Genomic DNA, 18,115 nt, shown 5'->3' with positions numbered 1-18,115 from the left:
GTGTGTGTGGGTGTGTGTTTGTAAACATGGTTTGTATGTTTGTGAACATGGTTTATGTGTGTATGTGTGTGTTTGTGTGTGTGGATGTGTGTTTGTAAACATGGTTTGTGTGTGTAAATGTGTGTGTGTGTGTGTGTGTGTGTGTGTGTGTGGGTGTGTGTTTGTGGATGTGTGTGTGTGAACATGGTTTATATGTTTGTGAGCATGGTTTGTGTGTGTATATGTGTGTGTGTGTGTGTGTGTGTCCATGTGTGAGCACATGCACATGCTTGTGTATATATATTTGTTTTCATTTTCACTTTGCAATGCTCTGTTATATTTATGTTTTTTGTTTCATAAGCTGATAAAAGCACCTTATGAATTCCACTCGAAAGAAATCAAGAAAATTGCAGTATGTTAATTTCAGTTAACGTTGAGGTTTACTTCTTAATTACTTTTAATGCTTTTGAAAGAATTTCCTTAAAAAATTTGTATACTGGTTTTGTAATTATAATTGTAGAAATTTGAAAGTTCCCATTGACACAATATAGATCATTTAGGATATGGACTGCAGCCTTCTTGTCTGAACCATACTAGGTTGAGAGGAATACAATGTCCCGGCAGGCAGAAGGAGATACTCCATAAAACAAACATCACCACACAGGAATTGAACTCATGTCTTCCATGTATTTAGAAAATCGCACCCAACTGCTACGTGACAGTCACTGGTAGAGATATTATTTAATGTGTTCTGTGATAAAAAAAGAATAAGAAAGAATAGAACTAGGTTGTTCGAGAGAGAGAGAGAGAGAGAGAGATAGATAGAGAGAGAGAGAGAGAGAGAGAGAGAGAGAGAGAGAGAGAGAGAGAGAGAAAGAGTAAGAGAGAGAGTGGGGAGGGGGGAACGGGGAAGAGAGAGAGACTCAAAATAATTATGTATAAATTTTGTTATGTTCTTGATCTCAGGCTGGACATCGACAACAAAGGCTTCATCTCCCACCAAGACTTCCTGCAGCGGCTCGGCGCCCGGGAGTACGCGCCCGGCGATGACCAGGGTCCCAGCAGCAACATCATCAGCGGCAACTACCGCTTCCTGGACGAGCACAACTCCCTGCAGCAGCAGCGGCACGAAGATATCACCTGGAACCAGGCCAACCTCACCAACAACATGCCAGCCATCATGGTGGAGCGACAGTTACGGTGGGTTCAGCGAACGGTTGGCAGCCCGAGGGCTCTAGTGTGTTTTGCTTCTCCTTTTCTATCAAACATCTATTCTTCTATTCTCTCCTCCTTGTGGATGGTTGGGGGTGCTTCTGTGTGGTTTGCTCCTCCTTTTCTATCAAACATCTATTTTTCTATTCTCTCCTCCTTTTGAGTGGTTTGCGGATGCTCTAGTGTGGTTTGCTCCTCCTTGTTGGTGGTTTGCTTTCAGGTGCCATAGTGTGGTTTGCTACTTCTTTCCTATCAAACATCTATATATGCCTTTAAGTCCTTGTCAACATACCTACTGCAGACATTTAAGCTTAAGTTATACACTCTACAATTAAACTCTGAGAGTAGATAAGTGCTGAATATCCTTAAAATTTATTGTTTACATTTTCATTCAATATTTTTACAAACATAACATTGGCTTATTTAACAGGTGCAATAACATATATTGACTGATATGAGGAAGCATTTTTCAAACACACCATTTTCTTATTAAATCAACAAGGGTTGTTCTATACATCCCAATGGAGAGTTCTATATTTTCTTTTTCTTCAACCGTTGTTTTCATCTTCTAACATAATGTAAAATTCTTGTAAAATTCATACCTCATGTTATTTTTCATCAAAGTGTCTGTCTATCACAAATTATTTTTCTTGAAGTACAGGAGGAGAATAATGAGATCTTAAAGGGATACCAAATGCAAGTTAGGTCGTGATCTTCACTTCCGGACATCTGTTTATTTTTAGTAGAAGGGTTTGTAGTGACCATGTTCTTATTTTTCCTGTTCTGATGAATTCTTGACCTACTTTCTTCTGCTTACTTGAGGCTACGGTTTGAACAGTGGGCCTATTAAATACCTCCAAAGTGCAGTATTCAGCAGGTATAATATGACGTATTTGTGTTGCAAGTTCGTTAAAGGTCTTACTAAAACTTAAAATGCAGTATGAGTTATACTCCCTGGTGTTTTTCCACCATAACTCTCAAAACTGCTGTCTTCTTTTCGTTGAATGCACTCAATTGTCAGCTATATACATGAGCATGAAAAATGTTTTATTTCTGTTAGGGACAAGATCCGAGACAGCTATCAAGATTTCTACACGGCATTCCGCAAGTACGACATGCGCAAACTTGGTTCACTGACTCCTGATGACATCCAGAAAGTCCTCATAGAACAGAACTTCTTTATCAACGACGAACAGTTCTTTGCTCTCTTGGACAGGTAAACAGAAGGGAAAAGAAGGGCTATTAAAAATATTTCTATTGGGTTGTCAGGATCTGTTGCATGAAGTGCAAATGGAGACATGCAACAGGGTCTGTTCATTACATCTTTTTTGTAATACATTTGAGTCTAAACCAAAATCTGCGGGACCACCAGATTTTCTTTGGTTTAGCTGTGTTTTCAGTTCAGAGAAATTGCTCAAATAAGGAATAAAAAACTGGAAAATACATTTTCTTTCAATTAACCACTGTTTTTGGATGAATTGTGGTTGGTTTAACACTTTCCACCCACGCAGCGCGCAGAGCCTGCAACACCTATCCCCACAGACAAGGATATGTTTGCGGTGCATGCAATATCACTACGTCTCTGAGTGGCGTTTGGAGGAGAAAAGGGATGGCTTCGTACCGTCACCGATTGGCGTCCCGTGCGCAAAAAATGTTAAGTGGACTCCCTGTATGTCCATCTTATTTAAACTCTCATAGGTATGAGCACACACCTAAGCGTGCACTGCCCTCACCCTTGTGCACAAAGAATATGCTCCTCAGTGTGAAGTGGTGTAAATCTAAGAGTTGTCCCTCCGACATTCAGATAAACGGATCCTGTAGTCTCAAGGACTCCGGACTCAAAAGGTTAGCAACTGCAAGCCAGGTCAAAAGTGGTTTGATAAGAGCTTTATGTGTATACTTCATTGGCTGTCGTGGAAAACTTATTCCTCTTGACTTACTACAAATGAAAAAAAAAAAACTCATCCTTTGTAAAATATATCACCTCTGGCATGTTTAAATACTTCTACAGGTAAAAGCAAAGCCTTTACATAATAGAAAATAAAAAATTGCTCATAATATGAACTCCTTGTACGATTGGCTGTTTGTAGACAAGAAAATGCTTTGACATGACACAGAAACAGTGTCATTCATATCTTCTCCTTTGGAGACTCTTGGATTGTACATACTTGAGTTGAAAGTTGCCACAGACAAAGACTTTGGTAAAATGTGCTTGACATTGTGATGACGTGCAAAGTTATGCTCTGTAATCTGCTCTGATTTAGCTTCTCCAAATGATTCCTCAGAATTGGCTTACCTACAGACAGAAGTCGCATTAACTACTCAGACTTTTTGAAGGCATTTGAGGATGGGCGAAAGTCAAGCTATGGCCGACAACCACGGGACATCCGTATTGATGAGTTCAGGAAACTTAACCCTCAGGAGGCAGAGAAGAAGCTGAAAGAACGATTGGAGGCGAACATAGATGATGTTACAAAGGTATTGCTTTAAATTTGAAAATAAATATGAAAGAAAAGATAAAACTTTGTTCTTATGATAAATATTCTTTTTTTGGTTGTTGAGGTGTGCTGGTTACTTGCATTTCTTTTCTTTTTTCTTTTTTTTTTTGGAGGGGGAAAGGGGGGGGGGGCAGGAAGAAGGGAGGAAAAGGGAATTACATATATTTTTGCTTTGGTGGTGGGTAGAAAGGGTTATACATACATTATTGTGGGGGTGGTGCTGGTGTAGACTGTAACAGTTATGGATCCTATTCATTGGTAAATCCCATATCATCTGTTGTCTGTCAATCAATGGGACCAGGGACAACCTTTGACTGTTCTCCCAGGATCGGAAGGACCTTGACCTTCTTTGTGTCTTGATTTTCATCCCCAGGCCTTGGCAGCTTTCGATCGGGATGGCAGTGGCAAAGTGCCGGTTCCTGAGTTCCGACGTGTTCTGGACCTGTTCTGCTTCATCTTGACCGACGTCCAGTGGAAGCACATCAAATCTGGCCTGAGCATTGGACCTGACCAGTGTGTGGACTACAATGATTTCTTGTCCAGCTTTATTTCTGGAGAGGTAAGAGGATGGTATATGTTAACTCTTAGGTTTATGTTATGACCGTAAACAGTTGAGCAATACCATGTGCCAGACTGATGACATTGCTATGGAGTATTCTGCTTCCTGTTGGATATTTTACATCTTAAAACAGAAAAACATTTGTGATGGCATCTGCAGTTAGGTGCTTTGCCGCTTTGTGTTGATGGAGATGGAAAAAGCACCTACATTTAAAACAAATTGAATAAAGGAAAATAAACCAACTTCTTAAAAAGAAAAGAGTAGTTTGTGATGACAGATTCTTTGTTGCACAACAGCAGTGTTCAAGAAATGATACGGACAACTTTTAAATAATTTTGTTTATTTTCTCCAGATTAACATCAGTGACCAAGAAAAGTTATAGGCAACTTTTTAATTTCTTTTTTTCTGCAGATTGACATCAGTAACCGAGTAATGTTATTGACACCTTTTTTATTTTTCATTTTCTGCAGACTGACATCAGTGACCAAGTAATGTGATTGACAACTTTCTCATTTTCTGCAAATTGACATCAGTGACCAAGTAATGTGATTGACAACTTTCTCATTTTCTGCAGATTGACATCAGTGACCAAGTAATGTGATTGACAACTTTCTCATTTTCTGCAGATTGACATCAGTGACCAAGTAATGTGATTGACAACTTTTTCATTTTCTGCAGATTGACATCAGTGACCAGTACCTCCAGTCCCTCCAGAATGCTTTCCCCCCGGGGCCGAACCCGCTGGTCTCGGTGGACGAGGTGGCGGAGCGCGTGCACGAGGCAGTTGTTTCCCACTACCACAACATCCTGAGGGACTTTGAGAGCATCGATTATGCCAAGATCGGCTCTGTGACGGCTGAGGACTTCCGAGAGGTCCTGGCTCGTCATATCATGAGAATGAATGATGAGCAGGTAAAAGAAATCCCTGAGGAGTGAGGGAAAGAAACATAGTTGCAAAGTGCATAGAGCATGCCTTAGAGAAAGAGGTCAAATTTAAGCAGTATTTAAACTTTTGTTGCTGGGTCCTTTATAAATAAATCATTTAATGATAACGATAACTGTTGTGGGTAATTATTGAGTCTTCATTCAACTTTTCTAGTTTTATGAAAATGAATATAATATAATGTTGATCTTACTCTTTAATGTTTAATATTATTATACAACAATACATTTGGAATTTCATGAATTGTGATGTAAATTTTAATTTTAAAAAGGTGCCAACTGTTTTGCTTTTTTCTTTATCAGAAAGGAGCATATCACTTGTGCATGCTTTGAAATATTACTATAAATATAAAGAGGAAAAATGAACAAACATGCTGGAAAACTGTACTTGTCTAAAATCACACATTTTGAATTTCTTCTCCAGTTTGAGAGACTATGGAATGTATCGCCAATCAACACCTACGGAAACTTGGAGTACAAACAGTTTTTGAAGGTGTTCTCCGAGGACATGCCAATCATGATGGATTCTGGTCCCGTGCAATCGTCTGCCAACAAAACCTCAGCCCAAAACTTGGCGGGGCAACAAGGGAGACCGTCGACCTCCATGTCCCAACGCCCTGCATCCAGAGTAAGTGGCGTAATACTTCTCCCCTCCTGTAGACCTGAAAGAGGAGATGACTTTTTCAGCTTTTATTTTAGAAAAAGTAATGATGATGATGCGGAGGAGGAGGAGGAAGAGGAGGAGGAGGAGGAAAAGAGGAGGAAGAAAAAGAAGAAGAAGATGAAGAAGAGAAGGTTCATGGATATGCTGAGCTTAGCACAAGCACATTATACTCTGTAGGGGTGGCAGACTTCAACAGATATATTGTCCAATTTCTCGAGAAAATTTTGATCTGAAAATGTCTGTTACAGCCCATAACATAATCTGATAAATTTTCCACATGTTCTTGGTACAACCTGAAAGTTCACATTATTTTGCAGCTTCATTCTTTTTCTTATGAGTCAGTAATTCCTCAACTGGATCTATTAAGCCTCTTTGACAGGGAATGGGGAATATTTCAGGACTACGCTTTGAGTGCTGAATAAGTGACCCTGACATGTTTACAAATTCAGTGAAGTTTTTATTGTTGTTTGGTATTTTTTGTTGTTGTTAACATAATATGGTTATTCTCTTGTGGTGTGTATCAGAATTTAAGTGACTCGTTTTTTAAAATGTTGGCCTAACGAATAATACGTTTTATTGTTCTTCACTTTGCCCCCCAGGTAAGCAATCGACCGTTCTCCAGAATGTCTCGGTCTAGTTCTCGATCTGGCCGAGCGGCCACCCCTCTGGTGAATGCTGAGTCAGCCGAACGACAAGTCAAAGACACAGTGTTCCGTTACTGGAAGGAAATTCAGAAGCGATGCCGTGACATGGATGTGGATAATTCTGGCACTATCTCTGTAACTCAGTTTGGAGGTTTGTGACACAAAAGTGACCATTATTTAAGTAACCACACTTAAAGCAACCCCCCCCCCCTCCCCCAAAGAACAAAAACCCAAGTTAAACACACATTGATATAAGTATGGCTCTTTTGTTGCTGTTTTTTTTTGTTTTTTGTTTTTATTGTATTTAACTTGTTGTCAAAACTTGATTGACAAATTAGACACAATAGGTCCTTTTTGAAGATAGTTTCAGCTGGGACATTTATGTCTCAACGTGGTGGAATCAGGCGATCGTCAATTCTTGGACATGTGGAGTTATTTGTATCATTTTAAAGCTTGTCCATTTGCCTTCCTTTTGAAAAAAAAAATGCTCAACTATCATGAACAGAAGTCAAGATATTTGCAATTGAACGAGGTGGGGCTCGCCTCATGGTCTTAGAGGTAAAATTAGCAAGAAAATGGATACCAAAGTTTGGCGACTTCAAAAGCTTGATAGCCCTTAGAAGCTGCAAATTTACATTTTTGTGCCTTAAATTAACATTTTTCAATAAAATCCACACAGAAATGCGTTTTTAAAATTACCTTAAAGGTTTTGAGTCGAAAAATATAAATTCAATAAAAATTGTCAGACGGATAGAAAAACGTCAGTTTCTTCGATTTCATTACTTTGACGAGCGCCACATTTCATCACGGTGCTTCACATTTCTATAATAAGGACGTGTTTTGTATTTTATTTATATATCTTAAAAACCATTACCGTCCAGAGTTGATATGTCAACTGCTTTATATTTAACTACTCGGCCATACAATGTACTAATTTTTGTCATTTAAGTGAAATACTGTTGTGCTTCATTTTAGAGTTAACAAAAACATATAATGTTTAAAATGTGAATGCCACAGAATTAGTAGTTTCTTTGAAAAAAATGTTCAGTTTCAGTTCCTGTAAGATTTTTTTCCCCATAACTGCTATTTGTTGAATAAAAATGGTTTAAGATGTAATCTTTTCTGTTACTAAAATTTGTTATACTTTATCAGGGTTTATACAGGTCTACAGAACCCTGAGATTAACAGTTAAAGGTGATTTATACTGCTTTTCCGGGCTCATTTAATTTTATCTGAGACTTATTGAATTTTCTTTACCCATTATACTTCGGTTTGAAATCATATAGTAACTATATGAAAATTTTCTTTCGTAGATGTACTGAGCCAGTATGGTTGTCTTCTCCCTCCTCCTGACTTCAATGATCTGGCAATCAAATACGATATCAACGAAAATGGCCGCTTCCACTACAGTGACTTCATTCGTCATTTCCTGCTGTCTGTAAAGCCTGGAGAACAGAGAGTATTGACAAATCGAGACAGGATGCCGGCGAAAAAGTTATATGTAAGTAGTTTTATGTCATAGTACTCTTATGTTCATAATGTGATGTACGTGTTATAGCGTTGGTAGTCAAGTGGTTTGACTATCGACTCATAATCGTGAAGTGGTGGGTTCAGGGTTTTGAGCCGCAGGTACATTCAAAGAAAAGAAAGAAGGGGGATAAGGATGATAGATGTTTGATAGGAAAGAGGGAGCAAAGCTCATTAGAGCACCTGCCAACCACCCACGCATGGTTTCTGACATTTGTCTCATTTGTCTCATGTTGTAACATTCCTTAGATAAACATAGTTTTCTCTCTTTCCCAGCATCCAAATGGCACGATTGAAGAAGAAGGGGAGGAAAACGACGCTGCCCGGCGCACAAAAGACTGCGTGGGTCAGAACTGGAAGGAGATGAGGAGGGAGTTCAGGAACGTGGACCAGGAGACAAAAGGCTTGGTCACATCCGAGGAGTTCCGCAGAGTGTTGCGCATGTTCAACATCAACCTGTCGGAGAATGAGTTCCAGCAATTACAAGATAAATACGATAAAAACTTTACAGACTGGGTCAACTACAACGAATTTTTGAAACATCATCTCCATTGATGATATATTATGATTATAATCCTGATTTTTTCTATGGCGCCCACTCCTGTACAATACAGCTCTAGGCATTTTACAATACTTTCATCTTTACACACAAAACACAAGTGAAAGAACATGCTTACATGCACTCTTTAAATTTATACTAACACATAAGCAGACATTCATCCTATCACAACATGAGAACTGTCCCTTTATTGCTAACCTATCTCTGAACTATATTTATCAAGTGTGTAACATGTCACATATAAAAAAATTGTGACTTGTTGGACATTAATACTTAATGGATTATATTGTCACCTTTGCTATAAGACTGGCTAAGTGCAGCAAAGCAACTTTTACAAGAGAAGCAAAAATCTTATTTGGTATCATCACACAGCTATTTGACTACCAACGAGCTGTTCAGCTTTCGGAGCTTTTCCAGCCAAAAATCAGACCTGTTTATGACTGAGCATATGAAATATAAATATAATTCACTATCGATTTGTCAAAATTTTTAATAACAGCTATTTTGTGGGTTAGCTGGTCTTATTACAAGAGCGATGATATTTTGTTGTATGTAAAAAAAGATTTAAAAACGATGCTAAGTTTTGTGATTTGAAAGATTTTTAAACAATTTACATAGTATTATTTCACACCAGACTAGGATAATTCAAACAATTCACTTCAAATAAAAAAGATTTTATTCACGATGTAGGCTTTCAATAAGCTTCTTTTCCTCCACACTGTTCTTTCAATTTAAAAAATAAGACCCATTAGTCAAGCGTAGATGATGTTCTCATGTGATTAGCAGCAACCTCTTCCAAACTGAAACCTGCTCAAATATCAAATTCTACAGCTTTCAACTCATGCTAAATTTTTTGCCTACTTCCGGATGAGTCCATTATTGTCATAGGAAGGATTAATGTGGTTTAAAAAAAGCTCAATTTTAAGTCTGTTCTGAATGTAAATGCACAGACAATTGGAAATAGTGTGTGACTTAATTATTGTAGTTATTTATTAAGATTATATTCATTCTGAAGTATTCTAAAATACCTTTTTAGCTCTTTAATGAGCTCGAAAGACACTGATCGTTGTTATTTTTACTTCTAGGGTCATTTGTATTTACACTAGGGGGAAAAATGCACACCAAAAACTGACTTTTAGGTTCAAATAAAATGTTATTCTCATCTAGGAAAAACAAACAGTCTGAAAGGGTTACCCCTCTTTTCACTTAGTTCACTTCTTTGTTTGCAATTATCTTATAAAAATGTTATGCCACTTCTCTACCTGATTCCCTTCTTCCAACGTTTTTATAGAATGTATACCTCACAGCTGACTCAATTTTAGTCCATGTTTCGATTTTGAGCCGACATTTCTACTATGTATGATCCTAGCGGAATCCCAGTTGAGCTGTGATATAAATTGTGTCGATGGAGGTGAAACACATCTACGTCTACAATTACAATTCACAAATAAAGATGGGAGTTTGATTCCTGGCTTTGTTGGATAGGACTTTATTCTTGCAAATATGGTTAGGAAAATTATTCTACCTTCTTTTCCTTAGTCTACCCAACTACAAATGGGTCATGGATGGAGAAAATATTTAAAATAGTATGTGGTGCTGGCCTAAGAGACTGCAACTGTGTAAGACCATAGTGGGACTGTCGTCTGATTTGGAGTAAACAGATCAGCCGAGGGAGTTATTGAAAAGTAAGTGCTTATTTACACTTAACTGTAGAATAAAAGTGCATTGTGTCCAATTTCTCACAGAGTTTATACTTTTTGAAGACTGTTTGTAGGTATATTTAGGAAATTAAAAATTGTTCAATGTACATACTTTGTTCAAGTAAAAGGTAGGAAAGGGTCAATATTTGTTTGTACAAAGAGAATTTTTACAAATTTGAGCTAGTGTGTAAAATATTTAGAAATTTGTTTAAAACGTGAAAATATATTTTGTATTCACATGAGCTGTGCATCAAAAGCTCTACCTTTGCACAAGTAAGGTGGTCCATTAATAGTATTCTTATGATAAACGGTAAACGCTATTCCTGAAAACAGCAAACTATGTAAATTCAATATTCTATATAATTTTTTTTTTTTTTCACATAGTGTGATTATTTTATATCTTTATGTGCATTGTAAGTATTCAAGTCATGACAAAATTTTATTGTAACTGTGATTAACACTTTTATAATTCTTTGGCTCCGTCAACTTTGTTAAGAATTTATGTAGGCCTACAGTGCGCAAGTGTACAGAGATTCTTGATATTTTGTTTCAATTTTACATTCCTTGTGACTTTAAGTAGGTTTCTTTAGTGGTAAGAGAGCAAAGCATCGTTAGCCTTTCAGAAGACGAGTTATATTCACCTTGGAGAACAGAGCAGGAATTACAATTTTTTAACTTTTGAGTTTGAGTCAATCACAGACTCTAAGCTGACCTAAATGACTCATTGTGTACTTTGAGTATTGGGTAACAAAAGTCCTCAAGACATAGGCTAATACTTGTTTGTGATACAAATATTAATGTCTTCAAACATGTCTTGGACTTGCTTTTGTTTCATCTCCGATGCAAAGAACACTTAACTCAGCAAACTATTAACCCCTTCAATGCCATATTGACGTACCTGGTACATCATGGATTTGCACAATTTTCCACTTCTTGATGTACCTGGGGATACAAAATGCGTCATATCTGAAGGGTTAAATGATTGATATCTCACCTTTTTGACTGTGTACTGATGCCATAAAGTGGCCACAACAACAAACCATGCACCGGAGGAGGATCACATGTGTCCGAGTTCTACATTATATAAGGATGATAATATATTATAATGATGATAATGATAATAGTAAAATAAGAGTTTCTTTTGTCATGTCTGACAATGACCAATTATCTGCAGAAGGGAATGTTTTTAAAGCAAAGCGTAAGAAATAAGGGAAAAAAACCTGATTCATCAGAAGGACCCATGGGAACAATTAATTTAATGTGGTGGGGACGTAGAAAAAAAATCCTGTTAATTTCTTTTTAAAATCCATCTTACCAGTTTCCAAATCTCTTTCCACTAATATTGTCAGAACATTGAGGAAAACTATATCTTTGCTTCTCAAAATTACTGTAGGCCTATCTTGGATGTTCTGAAAATGAAATGGTAATAGTTTTGTCAAGTGTTTGTCCATGTATTCCCAGTTCCGAGTGGACATTTTCATTTCTTTCTTCCACTTCTTCTAATATTGTTTTCCCTGACAATGGCCATAGGGTTTCAGTCCAGTGGTGCTGAAGAAATGAATTCTTTTAAGCAGTTACTCCATTTTGCTGAAAAGCTTTTGGTGTCCAGTAGTGTGTGTGTGTGTCGACTAGATTGCTGACATCACAGAAGACCCACCAGCAGACTCGCAGAACATGCTGTCGCATATTTCTCTGACATCTCACTTCCTTACTCGTAAGATGTGTGTCCTTGTTGTTGGACACTTTCCCAACCTGTCTCCTATTGGTGGGAATAGGTATCAATGAAAAAAAGTAACCTTCTCAAAGCAAATCATGTACTCTAACTGATTCCATTTTTTTAGACGTGTTGTTTTAAAATGTATTATAGAACATAAATATTGACCTCAACAAATTATATTTTCATAACAAGAAAATTGTCACTTTCTACTAGCGAAATTTTTAAGCTGGAAATACCCCTGCTGTTTTGCTTTCAAACTGTTTATCAGTTTGCATACTGCTGCTCCTTTACATGAAAGCATTTTTCATGTAGTATTTTTTTTGGCAAATTAGAAGAATCGCTGCACAACCTCTTAAAATTATTACCATTTTACCGCACTATGACCATCGTAAGTCATGTACTTTGCAATCTTTTTCAGCGTTGTTTTTATTAAATGTTTTCTTTCTTGTGCTCAGCTTTTGTTGTTGTTGTTGTTGATGATGTTGTTATTCAGCCAGCTGATCTTTAGTATTCTGCTCACCGTGCTAGGTCCAGTGTCTTAATAATTTGACAAGCATAATGTGATACATGTGAAATACTGCTGTAGTTCCAGGAAATTTCATTTTGTTTGGAATGAATACTCTTTTTATCCTATATACACATGATACATTTTTGAGAATCAAATTCATATACCAGTATTATTTGGTGCAGAGGCAAAAATAACACTTGAATTTTCTCTATTCTTTTTCTGATTTTCTTTTTTAAAACATTTTTTAAATACATCTTCAGGTATTCTGAAGAAACTGCTGCTGTTGTCTGTTACATTTCTTTGTGTTATTTTTGCCCTTCCATACGCCAAAACTGTCTCACGATTGATGTACCAGATCATTGTTTTTTTATAGATCAATCTAAACCTAATTCGTGTATATTGTTTTTACTTTTGTCCATTTTTGGAAAAGGTGAAAACTATAAAATTATATGTAGTAAATGTGTCAAGAAATAAAGCTCAATATTAAAATCTTTTGTTTTTATGGAAATTTCTTCCGGCAATTTTGATTACACTTTTTTCTTCAAATTTGCGTAACTATGTAGAGTAGAGTATCACTTTCATCTTCACATATCCCTTGACTTCTATAGTCATCATGAAATTTAACTCACGGCCAGTTGACTGTGATATCTAGACTATCTACCATTGCCTCTATTTGCCTCTTCGCCCCTTCCTTGTCTGGTCCCTGTAAAACCTCTACTAAAACTAAAAACTAAAACCTGTATGTAGGATGGTCTTGACCAACCCAGATGATCGTGTGACATGCCCATGCCACTTTAGTTTTCGTCTTTTCACAGAAGTCTAGTCAAGTTAGGAGGTCTTCTAATCACACGCCCCGATGTTGTTTTCAATTTTGGTTCTCACTGCCTTAATGGTTGTAATGGTGCAACTTCTATTTGTTGTTTTTGTTGTTGTTGTTATCGATCCAGCGACAGCTGGGCTCTCGCCCTTCTGTCCAATGCCACATAGTGATAGGTGCAGGTTTGCTGCAGTTGCTGTAATGTTCCGTAGAGTGTGTTGTCAATGTTACGTCTCTGAGTCTGAGGGAGAAGTGTTGCGCTGATGTCAATTAGGGCTGTACAGTGGAAAAGGTGGTGATCCACAGTCTCATATGCATAGTCACACAAAGAACACATTGGGGGAAATTCTGGTTTTGTTCTGTTGAAGTGAATGTTGAGCCGATTTATGTCCTGTTCGTTGTGGAAGATCATGGTCTGTTTCTTTCTCTGTAGATGGCTGATATTGTCATTTCGTTTAGTTGTCGTATGTTTGAAAACTGCTCTGCCTATCTTTCCCAAGGCCCATCTGTTCATCCAATCTTGTTTGCTGTTGCTTTTAATGATTTGTTTTGCAGTGTTGTATGAAGTTGGAATGTTGGTTTGTTCCTGTCTAGATCCTCTTTGGGTGAGTGTGTCTGCTCTGTCATTTCCAGGTATGTTTGAGTGTCCGGGAATGTACTGCATCACCAGGTTGACGCCACAGGATGTTGTCAGGGGAATAGGAGCCAAACACTATGTGTCAAATCTTCGTTAAGATGGTGATCATTTTCTATCGCTTGCAAGACTGATAGTGAGTCAGTGAAAATAACTATACTCTTTTTGTTTTGTTTGAATGAGTGTCAAAAACGGTGCGGATATGGTATAGTGCTTTTTCAATTACTATCATTTCTGCATCGTAGTCGTTGCATTACTCTCAACAGGCTGCAGAGATCTCATTGGAACTTCCACCTGGGTACTGTATTAGTATTCCATATCCAGCTTTGGTTGTGCCTTTGAATGCTGAGCTGTCTTATAGACGTGTATTCCATCATCTGTATAGCTGTCGATTGTTTGATGTGATACAAGCATCAACATCACTGGGTCTGAAGATTTTGTGCTATTGTCTCTGAGAGATGTTGTAATGATTGGTTTTTCCATAGAAATATGGGAAGGGATGTTCTGGTTGGCTTTTTTAGTTTCTCGTTTATTTTATAGTAGATGGTGACTTTCCATTAGTTCTGTGATGTGATGCATGATTGATTTTTGTTGAAGTCGTTTCTTAAGTTTCCTTGTTTCTACTAATTTCCTGTTTGGGTGGTTGGGGCACATTCTTTTGGTTCTTTCATGGAGCTCCAAAATTGCTTTATCTCTGCGAATTCCCAGAGGTTCAATATTTGAAAGAATTTCTCATGCGGCAGTAGGTGTAGATCTCCTGCCACCTCTTATGAAACGAAGTGCATTATTTTGGACCTGGTCAAGGGTATTGCAAGTAGTTGTACCACACATAGTATTCCAAGGAAGATCGGACATAACCAAGGTATAGAGCTCTCAGAGTTTGTTTGTCTGACCTCCATGAACTGCTTGCGAGTTGTTGTTTTTTAAGTTGGATTTTTCTTTTCGTCTTGTTCTTTATGTTCTCCACTTGGCTTTTCATGGTCTGACTTTGGTCAAGCTTGACTCCTAGGTATGTTGGTTGTTCTTCTTTGGGGAGATTTTCATTTCCTATCTTCAGTTGGAGTTTTTCTTTGGCTGTTTTATGGCTCTTTGTAAAGATGGTGTATACTGTTTTCGAGCAGTTTATTTTGAGCTTCCATTTCTGACAGTAATTGTGGAGCCTCTTGAGGTCTTCATTTGATTTTCCTGCTCCTACTATCGTGCTGTGATGTGTCTGCCAGAGAGCAGGATCATCATCGTAGATAGTCTTTTCAGATTTTAGCTCCTTCGCTACGTCATTGAAGATCAGGAACAAAGTGCAACTCAAACAGGAACCTTGGGGTAGGCCTTCCTTGAGTACTTCTCTTGACGAGTGGACATTGTTCACCTTGGTTTCGATGTTTCGATCCATTTATACAATTTTCCGTGCATCCCAAGGTCGACCATCTTCATGAGTAGGCCTTTTCTCCACACTCTGTCATACGCCTGTTGGAGATCAACAACATTTAAAGGCCAATGACATGGAAGAACCTTTTCAATCTGCTTATAAAAGGCATCACAGTACGGAAACTGCTCTTTTAAAGTTATCATCAGATGTTTTAAATGTAAAAAAGTCAGTGTTTTGGTTCTACTTGATTTGTCAGCGGCGTTCGATACCATCGACAACGAAATTTTACTAGAGAGATTGGAAAAGTCATTTTTACTATCAGGTACTGTTCTAATGTGGTTTAAATCATATGTAGAAAATAGATTTATGTCAGTGAAAATTGGCAATGATGTGTCAGATAGGTCACCTCTAAAGTATGGAGTCCCTCAGGGTTCGGTCCTTGGTCCTGTCATCTTTACAATGTACACGCAAAGTCTGTCATCAATAATTTCTTTATATGCCCTCAATTACCATCTTTATGCAGACGATACACAGCTGTATGGATTCACTACAACTGACAATGTACACAATCTCATAGATAGAATCGCCAGATTTAACAATGATATAAGAAAATGGATGCTTAAGAACAAATTAAAATTAAATGAGGATAAGACCGAAATATTATTTCTTCGTAGCAGCGCATGCAATGAAATCGACAATATCAGAATAAACATCAATGGCCACGAAATATCAGCCCAAACTAAAGTAAAAAAATTTAGGCGTAGTGCTAGATCAAGATATGTCAATGAAATCCTATATATCCAATCTTTGTATAAATCTATAGCTCCAATTGAAGAAAATAGGGAGCATTAGAAAATAGCTATCTGTTGGTGTCACCAAAACTTTAATAACATCACTTATATTGTCAAGGATTGCTTATTGCAATTCCTTACTGGCTGGTGTACCCGATGAACAGTTACAACTACTACAAAGAGTACAAAATATTGCTGCCAAGATAATTATTAAGAAACTAACGCATGATCATGTGACTTCTATTTTAAAAGAACTACACTGGCTCCCGGAGAAAGAGCGTATCATATATAAAATATGTTTAACTTGCTACAAGTGCTTACACTATTTATCACCTGACTATCTAAAACAGTTTTTAACACCCTATGTACCCACTAGAACGCTCAGATCATCAAGTGACAAAACAACCCTTGTTAAACCTAAAATAAATAACAAAACATATGGCCAACACTCTTTTTCATATTTTGCCCCACTTTTTTGGAATAGGCTTCCAAACTTCCAAAAACTATCAGAGAAGCAGAAAATCTAGAAATTTTTAAGAAGAAACTAAAAGCATTTCTATTTTCATCATATTTCGATTAGACAGAATCCATCCAAGCTGTCGATCGTTGTGAGTTTATGTGCATATGTGCGTATGTACGTATGTGTGTATGTGTGTAGTGTATGTATGTGTGTGTGGTGCGTGCGTGCGTGCGTGAGTATGTGTGGGCACGCGTATGTAACACTACGTGCCTTTAAAATTGATTTGTAAATCCTTAATATGTATCACGTTAAGCGCATAGAGCATTGCATAAGTGGATATGCGCTATATAAATGCAATGCATTATTATTATTTATCTACAAAACATTTAATGGTGTGTTAAGTCTCCTGAAAACCATCCTGGATGTCTTGACTTAGTTTGAAAAGTTGGTCTTCTGTATTGCTGCTTTTTTAAAAACCTGCTTGGTGTGGGTTCAAGCTGTTGGAGTTCTCCAGGTAATAGTAAAGGCGGTTATTGTTCACCATTTTTCAGCAAGCTTACCTATACTTGAAGTTTGTGATATAGGTCGGTAGCTCTTCTATTGAGATACGTCATTGTATGAGTAGTGTGAGCATCCTTATTCCAAACACAAATCATCGGCATCTGTTCTACGGCGGTTATAGGTGCTTCGCTGTCGCACGAAAGAGATCCGGGCTCGATTTCTGAGAGAATACTTGAAATTCTTACCGAGTATCTCTGTCTTATTGCTTGGATGTTATATCCCTCCCAGCCCGGTTTGGTCGTGGACAGCAGGGTCAAAGGCCACTCCTGAATTATCTAAATTTTGTCGATGGGGGCGTAAAACACCATTAATGTTTTTAAGACTACAAACTAGATATAATATGATATATAAACAGCCATTTAAAGACAGAAGATTGCTAGAGGACAGGAAAGGAGGTGAAAGGAGACAATTTTAGAGAAGAATTTTTTTTCCCGTGACTTCCCGGATTCGAACCCGGGACCTTTGAATGAGAGGAACCCCGTAACATCTAGACCATGAGAGCCCCCTGGCATCATCAACCAAACAAACATGAACAATCACGCGATACCAACGATGGCATTTAAACTTCCGCTCTGTGGAAGTGTCCTATGTCCTAATTTAAGGCTCTCCATCGACTTGACTCGATCCCATCCGACATAAACTTTAAATTCGGAGGTCCCGTCTCTTCGATGATAAGCTCACTGAGTTGAAAAGGGTGCTTTACTCCATGCCTTGACGTGCAAACAGCAGCTCTGCTGCAGCAACGACATCAACGACAGAAAGAACAACAAGAAATATCAACAACAACAATGAGAAAAACAGCAACAGTAACAACGCCGACAGCAGCAATAACAAATTGGTGTTGTTTTTTTTCACGGTGTCGCAGAAAAGGCACACCAGAGGCGATTGTTTACTAATACTGACTCCGTTGCCCCTAAATCTGTCGGTCACACGTGCACACAGGCGCTCAAACACACACACACACACACTCTCTCACT

General features: G+C 37.8%; 1 protein-coding gene across 1 annotated transcript in view; it reads left to right on the top strand.

The window, feature by feature from the left end:
• LOC101862802 (EF-hand calcium-binding domain-containing protein 6) overlaps positions 1–12,998 on the top strand; it is a 34,050-nt gene extending 21,052 nt beyond the window's left edge. Inside the window, exons 22-30 of the mRNA XM_005099983.3 lie at positions 946–1,179; positions 2,252–2,407; positions 3,477–3,669; positions 4,063–4,248; positions 4,927–5,160; positions 5,615–5,818; positions 6,454–6,649; positions 7,812–7,999; positions 8,302–12,998. Coding sequence (XP_005100040.1) covers positions 946–1,179; positions 2,252–2,407; positions 3,477–3,669; positions 4,063–4,248; positions 4,927–5,160; positions 5,615–5,818; positions 6,454–6,649; positions 7,812–7,999; positions 8,302–8,580 — 1,870 coding nt within the window. The 3' untranslated portion in view covers positions 8,581–12,998. The remainder of the gene's footprint in view (positions 1–945; positions 1,180–2,251; positions 2,408–3,476; positions 3,670–4,062; positions 4,249–4,926; positions 5,161–5,614; positions 5,819–6,453; positions 6,650–7,811; positions 8,000–8,301) is intronic.
• The last annotated feature ends 5,117 nt before the right edge of the window (positions 12,999–18,115 follow it).

The sequence above is a fragment of the Aplysia californica genome, unplaced genomic scaffold, assembly GCF_000002075.1.
Source record: "Aplysia californica isolate F4 #8 unplaced genomic scaffold, AplCal3.0 scaffold00232, whole genome shotgun sequence".
In the NCBI taxonomy this organism is placed as follows: domain Eukaryota; kingdom Metazoa; phylum Mollusca; class Gastropoda; order Aplysiida; family Aplysiidae; genus Aplysia; species Aplysia californica.
The sequence above is the reverse complement of the archived record's forward strand: the minus strand, read 5'-3'. Positions and strand labels throughout refer to the sequence as shown.